The sequence below is a fragment of the Arachis hypogaea genome, chromosome 2 (assembly GCF_003086295.3).
Source record: "Arachis hypogaea cultivar Tifrunner chromosome 2, arahy.Tifrunner.gnm2.J5K5, whole genome shotgun sequence".
Classification (NCBI taxonomy): domain Eukaryota; kingdom Viridiplantae; phylum Streptophyta; class Magnoliopsida; order Fabales; family Fabaceae; genus Arachis; species Arachis hypogaea.
The window spans coordinates 62,696,045-62,705,247 of NC_092037.1; the positions used below are offsets into that span (position 1 = coordinate 62,696,045).

The 9,203-nt window shown below is 44.7% G+C and overlaps 1 protein-coding gene and 1 non-coding gene across 2 annotated transcripts; one reads left to right on the top strand and one right to left on the bottom strand.

Annotated features, from left to right (window-relative positions):
• Window positions 1-1,367: 1,367 nt before the first annotated feature.
• Window positions 1,368-1,934, top strand: LOC112726105 (uncharacterized). Its single transcript, XM_025775486.1, has one exon. It carries the CDS (start codon window positions 1,368-1,370, stop codon window positions 1,932-1,934), a length of 567 nt encoding a protein of 188 aa, XP_025631271.1.
• A 6,758-nt stretch (window positions 1,935-8,692) lies between these two features.
• Window positions 8,693-8,800, bottom strand: LOC112767316 (small nucleolar RNA R71). The gene has a single exon (XR_003184859.1). It is a non-coding gene; the product is annotated as a small nucleolar RNA R71 (small nucleolar RNA).
• Window positions 8,801-9,203: the final 403 nt, after the last annotated feature.

Here is a 9,203-nt window from a genome sequence, read left to right on the forward strand (position 1 = left end):
TGCACATGAAGAGTCTTATCAATATGGCAGGGTGGTGGAATAATACCAAACATTCATAAGAAAAAAATGTTTTTTTGAACAACATAAATAATAGGTTAAAAAAATTAATTTTAATTTTAAAAATCAAAATTTAAATTAATTAGATATAATTTTTGTTAGTAATCTAAAATTCAATCCGATATTGTTAACTTTTTATATAAATTCAATATTTTGTTAATTATTCAAATAATTAATAGTTAGTACCTCCTGTAAAGAGAAGAAAGAGTCTATTGGTCCTAATTAAAGAGCATTAACATCTTCATTAACAAAAAGTTAGTTCTCTATTATGGACCGTTGCAGGTCTAGCCCGATTGGCAGTCGGGTCGGGGAACTATTCCTGACCCAAGTCCGAACCATCCCTCAGCAGGGAGAATCCAACGGGTCGGTTCCTAACACTCGACCTGAAGCACGAACGACTTACCATCTGTACGACCTACGCCACCGCGACCAGCGACCGGTCGGGTCGGTTCCCTCGGGATAGCACCCGAAGCCCCGATCCAAAAACCGGAACGACCTAATCCTCCCACGTGGACCAGGACAGATCGTAGAAGCTTCCTGGTCAGTGGGCTAGGTCACCTATAGGCCCACCCAACATAGTATATAAGGGAAGAGGCCACCTCTTCCCCCGAGGTACGCATCATTTTACTTAATTTGGCTCTCACCTCGTACGAACACTGACTTGATCGTTGAAGTGTCCTTGCAGATGGTTATCCCCCTCGTCCACGCCACCTTCGGTGTCGCCAGATTTTGACCCACACACCTACTCCCGATCCAAGTCAGCCCAAGGCCTCATCCACTCATCACAACCCGACCCCCCGAGCACCCGAATCTCGCAGGTAGCGAACATTGGCGCCGTCTATGGGGATCCTGGAGCAGACATGGAGCGACTCCCCACGTCGGAGGAGCTTCGGGAAGGAGGATGGGCCCGCTTGAGTAGGGCAAGTTCGATGGCTCGTGGCGCCGAACACCCGCGATCCTCCATTCAGCCAAACCAACCAATCTACACGAAGACCCCAGAAAGACGTCCCTTCGGAGGAACGGGAGCCGACGGCGCTAAGATTATGTAGGAGCTTAGACACCGAGTACAAAACCTTGAAAGGGAGCTTGCAGCGAGGAGTCGATCCCACGGAGACGTTAGCCGATCCCACGGAGACGTCAGCCGATCCCGCACCCGCTCCCCCTCCCGAAGATACGAAGACCGAGAGAAGAGCCTAACAAAATGCGATGAGGCGCACACACAAGCGACCTCCCGACCTACCCAAGGTAGGTCCGAGAGCCACGGGGAGTCCCAAAAGGGAAAAGCCAAGAAACGGCTGGAACCCGTCATCATGGGGACAACCCCTTTCCACCCCTCGATCCTCAAGGTCTGGCTTCCGAGAAATTTTGACAAGCCAACAGAGATGAGGTACGAAGGGACTAAGGACCCCCAGGAGCACCTCACAGCCTTTGAAGCGCAGATGAATTTGGAAGGGGTAGGCGACGCGGTCAGGGGTCGAGCATTTCCCGTAACGCTGGCTGACCCAGCAGTCCGATGGTTTAACGCACTCTCGCAAGGGTCCATCACGACCTTCATGGACATTTCCCAAAGCTTCCTAGCTCGGTTCATAACACGCATAGTCAAGGCAAAGCTCCCGATTAACTTGCTAGGGGTCACTCAAAAGCCCGGAGAGCCGACCAGAAAGTTTCTGGATAGGTTCAACGACGAATGCTTGGAAATTGATGGCCTCACGGACTCGGTTGCTAGTCTCTGCCTAACAAATGGCCTGCTAAATGAGGACTTTAGAAAGCACCTCACGACCAAACTTGTCTGGACCATGCAGGAAATTCAAAGCGTGGCCAAGGAATACATCAATGATAAGGAGGTGAGTCAGGTTGTAGCAACCAATAAATGGTAGCTCTCGAACCCCTCAGTTTGGCAGGCCCCCAGGTCGACCGATATAAAGAAGCTCCTAGGGACGGAACCCCGGCCAAGCACCCCAAACAACCTCCATGGGTGGGGAGGTTCACCAACTACACGCCACTCACGGCGCCCATAGTGGAAGTCTATCAGTAGATTGCGGACAAGGAAATCCTATCCAGACACAGACCGTTAAAAGAGAGAATGGAAGGCAACAAAAGCCTCTATTGTGATTATCACAAGGGATTCGGTCACAAGACCCAAGACTGTTTCGACCTCAAAGATGCTTTAGAACAGGCCATCTGGGATGGAAAATTGAGCGAGTTCTCCCGACTCATCCGAGAACTAAGAAGACGGGAACGGGAGTGCTCCAAAAAAGATCGTAACCGGACTGTCAAGGCAAGACAAGAGCCCACAGGGAACACCGAAAACCCCCCAACTTTCGTGGTTAACGTTGTGGTCAGGCGCGATACCCCCCAAATCTAAGTCAGCAGCAAAGAAGGATACCCGGATCCTTTCTATCTCGACAAGAGGTCCCACCGCCTCAAGCAGAAGACCCCAACGATATCCTACGGTCCAGAAGATCAGTGGTTTTACGATCTCCCTAAAACACCCCCATGGTAATCACGGCAATTGTTGGGACCGGGTTAGTCAGGCGAATCCTCGTCGATACTGGGGCTAACTCCAACATCCTATTCAGGAACGTATTCGACGTCATGGGACTCAAGGAGTCTGACCTCAAGAGTCACCAGCACGGGGTTATGGGGCTAGGCGACAACTATATAAAGCTCGACGGGACGATCTCTCTCCCAATCTGCCTTAGAGCCGATGACGGTAAAAGGTCGGTTATGGCGGACTTCGTAGTCCTTAGAGACTCCACAGCCTACAACATCATTCTAGGAAGAAAGACCATCAATGAATTTTCAGCCGTGATATGTACTAAATTCCTAACAATAAAGTTCGTGACAGAAAAAGGAACCGTTGGCTCCATTAGGAGAGACTTAGAAGCGGCGGTCGCCTACGACAACGCCAGTCTCTACCTAAGGAAAGAGTCTAAGAAGGCAGCTGGTGTGTTCTTGGCAGACTTGGACGTAAGGATGGAAGTCAAGCCGAGACTAGAACCAGAAGGGGACATTGAGAAGTTCCAAATAGGGAAGTCGGCAGAGCAGTTTACCTTCGTAAACAGGAACCTACCCCACGAGCTCAAGGGCCCCCTCATGGAGGTCGTAAGGGCAAACGGCGATCTCTTCGCATGGACACCCTCAAACATGCCGGCTTGGATCCCGAAGTCGCATCCTACCGACTAGCTGTCAAACTAGATGCCAAGCCAGTAGCCCAACGACGAAGAAAGATGTCCCAGGAAAGGGCCAATGAAGTCACCAAGCAAACAGCCGGGCTACTAGAAGCCAGGTTCATCAAGGAGCTCGAGTACTCCACATGGATGTCCAACGTCGTCCCGCTCAAAAAAGGCAGCGAAAGGTGGAGAATGTGTGTTGACTATTCTGACCTGAACAAAGCATGTCCCAAAGACTCTTTCCCCCTCCCCAACATCGACACCTTGGTAGACTCAGCGGTAGGATATCGTTTCCTCAGCTTCATGGATGCATACTCCGGTTATAACCAGATCCCGATGCACCGACTTGACGAAGACAAAACAGCGTTCATAACTCCAGGAGGCACCTATTGCTACAAGGTAATGCCATTTGGGTTGAAGTACCAAAGGCTAATAAGCAAGGTCTTTCACGACCTCATCGGCAAGACAGTAGAAGTTTACGTCGATGACATCTTGGTAAAAACAGTAGAACCGAATAGTCTTATAGACGACCTCCAAGCTGTCTTCAAGGCACTAAGAAAGTTCAAGATGCGGATCAACCCACTTAAGTGTGCATTTTCCATGAAAGCAGGGAAATTCCTAGGCTTCATGATAACGCAAAAGGGGGTGGAGGCCAACCCAGACAAGTGCGAAGCCGTGCTCAAAATGACGAGCCCAGGGTGCATCAAAGATGTGCAGCGACTTACCGGGAAACTTACGGCTTTATCCCGCTTCCTCGAAGCCTCGGCAAAAAAGGCCATCCCGTTCTCCAACCTAATGAAGAAAGGGATCACCTTTGAGTGGACCCCGACATGCGAAGAAGCATTTAGCCATTTCAAAAAGATACTCTCAGAACCTCCCGTGCTCAGCAGACCCAGAGAAGGAGAACCTTTGTACTAATACTTGGCAGTGACCACACAAGCCATGATGGCAGTCCTTGTTCGAAAAGAAGACAAGACTCAACGCCCAATATACTTCATCAGTAAGGTACTCCAAGGGGAGGAGTTGAAGTACACCAAGTTGAAAAAATTGGCCTACGCCCTACTGACCTCGTCAAGAAGGCTAAAACAGTACTTCCAAGGGCAAGTAATCATCCTGAGAACTGACCAGGCTATTCGGCAAGTCCTTCAGAAACCCGACCTCACGGGAAGAATGATGGCATGGGCAGTAGAGCTGTCTCAATATAACTTGCAATACGAACCCAGACAGGCAATCAAAGTCCAAGCAATGGTAGATTTTCTGGTAGAGGTCATAGGTGACTCACCCGACACACCGAACACACGGTGGAAACTCCACGTTGACAGAGCATCCAACCAAATGTTTAGAGGAGCTGGCATCATCCTTGAGAACTCGGCAGGAGTAGCTTACGAACAATCGATCAAATTCGATTTTCCAGTCTTCAACAACCAGGCAGAATACGAAGCAGTAATAGGAGGGTTAGTCCTAGCTAAAGAGGTCGGAGCATCAAGGATAGACGTTACCAGTGACTCCCAGATCATCACCTCCCAGATAAACGGCAGCTACCAGGCTAGAGACACACTACTACAAAAGTAACTAGAAAAGGTAAAAGAGCTATGAAAAAGCTTAGAAGAATTCGTAATCCAGCATGTCCCTAGAGAGAGAAACGCCCAAGCAGATCTCCTTTCCAAGCTAACAAGCACCAAGCCCGGGACGGGAAATAGGTCTCTAATCCAAGGACTGGCAACCGAACCAGTGATGAGCGGATAATTTGTACGCTTTTTGGCATTATTTTTAGTATGTTTTTAGTAGTTTTAGTTGAGTTTTTAGTATATTTTTATTAGTTTTTAATTAAAATTCACTTTTCTGGATTTTACTATGAGTTTGTGTGTTTTTCTATGATTTCAGGTATTTTCTGGCTGAAATTGAGGGACCTGAGCAAAAATCTGATTCGGAGACTAAAAAGGACTGTAGATGCTGTTGGATTCTGACTTCCCTGCACTCGAACTGGATTTTCTGGAGCTACATAAGCTCCATTGGCGCGCTCTCAACGGCGTTGGAAAGTAGACATCCTGGGCTTTCCAACAATATATGATAGTCCATACTTTGCCCAATATTTGATGGCTTAAACCGGCGTTCAAAGTCACCCTCAGAATTCCCAGCGTTAAACGCCGGAACTGGCACCAAAGTGGGAGTTAAACGCCCAAACTGGCACAAAAGCTGGCGTTTAACTCCAAGAAGAGTCTCTACACGAAAATGCTTCAATGCTCAGCCCAAACACACACCAAGTGGGCCCGGAAGTGGATTTTTATGTCATTTACTCATCTCTGTACACCCTAGGCTACTAGTTCTCTATTTATAGGACCTTTTTACTATTGTATTTAAATCTTCTGATCTTTGGAATCTTTTGATCTTTAGATCTTTTGATCACTTTGGGAGGCTGGCCATTCGGCCATGCCTAGACCTTGTTCTTATGTATTTTCAACGGTGGAGTTTCTACACACCATAGATTAAGGTGTGGAGCTCTGCTGTACCTCGAGTATTAATGCAATTACTATTGTTCTTCTATTCAATTCAGCTTGTTCTTATTCCAAGATATTCATTCGCACTCAAGAACTTGATGAATGTGATGATTATGTAACGCTCATCATCATTCTCACTTATGAACACGTGATTGACAACCACTGTAGTTCTACAAGCAACAAGGCTCTAATGTTTATCTCTTGGATTCCTGATACACGATGCATGGTTGATCGCCTGACAACCGAGCGCTCGCCTGACAAACGAGCCAGCCATTCCGTGAGATCAGAGTCTTCGTGGTATAGGCAAGAACTGATGGCGGCATTCAAGAGAATCCGGAAGGTCTAACCTTGTCTGTGGTATTCTGAGTAGGATTCAATGATTGAATGACTGTGACGTGCTTCAAACTCCTGAGGGCGGGGCGTTAGTGACAGACGCAAAAGAATCACTGGATTCTATTCTGGCCTGATCGAGAACCGACAGATGGATAGCCGTGCCGTGACAGGGTGCGTTGAACATTTCCACTGAGAGGATGGGAGGTAGCCACTGACAACGGTGAAACCCTTGCACAAGCTTTCCATGGAAAGGAGTAAGAAGGATTGGATGAAGACAGTAGGAAAGCAGAGAGACGGAAGGGACAAGCATCTTCATACGCTTATCTGAAGCTCTCACCAATGATATATATAAGTATCTCTATCTTTATCTTTATGTTTTATTCATTCATCATCTATACCCATTTGAGTCTGCCTGACTGAGATTTACAAGGTGACCATAGCTTGCTTCATACCAACAATCTCCGTGGGATCGACCCTTACTCACGTAAGGTTTTTTACTTGGACGACCCAGTGCACTTGCTGGTTAGTTGTGCAAAGTTGTGTTTATGCCATGGTATTGAGCACCAAGTTTTTGGGGCCATTAGTAGGGATTATTTGAGTTGTGAAAAGTAGTGATCACAATTTCGCACACCAAGTTTTTGGCGCCGTTGCCGGGGATTGTTTCGAGTATGGACAACTGACGGTTCATCTTATTGCTTAGATTAGGTATTTTTTTTTCAGAGTTCTTTAAGGATGAATTCTAGAGTTTCATGATGATCTGTTGAAATCTGGCTGGCTGAGAAGCCATGTCTAATCTTATTGGACCGAGGTTTCAACTGATCATCACAAGAGCTTGTTGATTTCTATCAATCTTGCTATTGGAGCAATGATCTGCTAAGGCTTGGTTGGCCATTGGCCATGTCTAGTGTTTTGGACCGAAGCTTTCTTTGAAAGCTTGGCTGGCTGTGAAGCCATGTCTAATTCCTGGACCGAAGTCTTAGACTAGCATTGCAATGATTCCTGGAATCAAAATTGAGAATTCTGAAACCTTCATTTTCTATTTTCATATAATTTTCGAAAAAGCACAAAAAAATTTTCAAAATCATAAAAACCAAAAAATATTTTATGTTTCTTGTTTGAGTCTAGTGTCTAATTTTAAGTTTGGTGTCTTGCGTGCATTGTTTATTTGATCTTGGTTCTATTTTCAAGTCAATAGTACAGGGAACTGAAGATTCAGAACATGCAGCAGAGGAATTACACAGAAAAAGCTGGGCGTTCAAAACGCCCAGTGAAGAAGGACAGACTGGCGTTTAAACGCCAGCCAGGGTGCCTGGTTGGGCGTTTAACGCCCAAAAAGGTAGTGCATTGGGCGTTAAATGCCAGAATGTGCACCATTCTGGGCGTTTAACGCCATGATGGCACAAGAGCGAAGATTCTGTTTTTAATTCAGATTTTTTTCAAGTTTTCAAAGTTTTTCAAAATCAAATCTTTTTCAAATCATATCTTTTCAATCAAATCTTTTTCAAAATCAATTTCTTTCTCTTTCAAAGATACTTGCCAACAATTAAATGATTTGATTGAACATTTCAAGTATGCTGCCTTTTCTGTTGAGAAAGGTTTAATGTTTGAATCATATCTTTTCTTGTTAGGCAAGTCATTAATTTTTAAAATCAAATCTTTTTTTTAAATTATTTTCAAATCATATCTTTTCAATCATATCTTTTTAAAACCATAACTTTTTAATCATATCTTTTTAATCACATCTTTTTCAAAACAGTTTTTAATCATATCTTTTTGATTTCTAATTTCAAAATCTTTTTCAAAAAAATTACTTGATCTCTTTCTCACTCTTGATTTTCAAAAATCAAATTAAAGTTTTTCAAAATGTTTTTAAAATCTTTTTAATTAATTTTCGAAAAAATCTCTTCCCCTCTTCTCACATCCTTCTAATTATGGAGTACCACTCCTCCTCAATGCACAGTTCGAACTCTATCTGACTAAGTTCGAATTCTTCTCCTTCTTCCTTCTATTTTTCTTCTTTTCTGACACCTCAAGGAATCTCTATACTGTGACATAGAGGATTCCATATTTTCTTGTTCTCTTCTCTTTCATATGAACAGGAATAAAGACAAAAGCATTCTTGTTAAAGCTGACCCTGAACCTGAAAGGACCTTGAAGCGAAAGCTAAGAGAAGCTAAGGCACAACTCTCTGTAGAGGACCTAACAGAAATCTTCAAAGAAGAAGACATGGCAGCCGAAAACAACAACAATGCAAACAATGCAAGGAAGGTGCTGGGTGACTTTACTGCACCTACTCCCGACTTCTATGGGAGAAGCATCTCTATCCCTGCCATTGGAGCAAACAACTTTGAGCTTAAGCCTCAATTAGTTTCTCTAATGCAACAGAATTGCAAGTTCCATGGACTTCCATTGGAAGATCCTCATCAGTTCTTAGCTGAATTCTTGCAAATCTGTGACACTGTCAAGACTAATGGGGTTGACCCTGAGGTCTACAGACTTATGCTATTCCCTTTTGCTGTAAGAGACAGAGCTAGGACATGCTTGGACTCACAACCTAAAGAAAGCCTGGACTCATGGGAAAAGCTAGTCAATGCCTTCTTGGCAAAGTTCTTTCCACCTCAAAAATTGAGTAAGCTTAGAGTGGAAGTCCAAACCTTCAGACAGAAGGATGGAGAATCCCTCTATGAAGCTTGGGAAAGATAGAAACAATTGATCAGAAAATGTCCTTCTGACATGCTTTCTGAATGGAGCATCATAGGTATTTTCTATGATGGTCTCTCTGAACTATCCAAGATGTCTTTGGATAGCTCTGCTGGAGGATCTCTTCATCTGAAGAAGACGCCTACAGAAGCTCAAGAGCTAATTGAAATGGTTGCAAATAACCAATTCATGTACACTTCTGAAAGGAATCCTGTGAACAATGGGACAAATCAGAAGAAAGGAGTTCTTGAGATTGATACTCTGAATGCCATTCTGGCTCAGAACAAGATATTGACTCAACAAGTCAATTTGATTTCTCAAAGTCTGTCTGGAATGCAAAATGCACCAAGCAGTACTAAGGATGCTTCATCTGAAGAAGAAGCCTATGATCCTAAGAACCCTTCAATGGAAGAGGTGAATTACCTAGGAGAACCCTATGGAA

Excerpts from the sequence above, each read along its gene's own strand:
- LOC112726105 (XM_025775486.1), top strand. The coding sequence starts at position 1,368 with ATGGGGACAACCCCTTTCCACCCCTCGATCCTCAAGGTCTGGCTTCCG.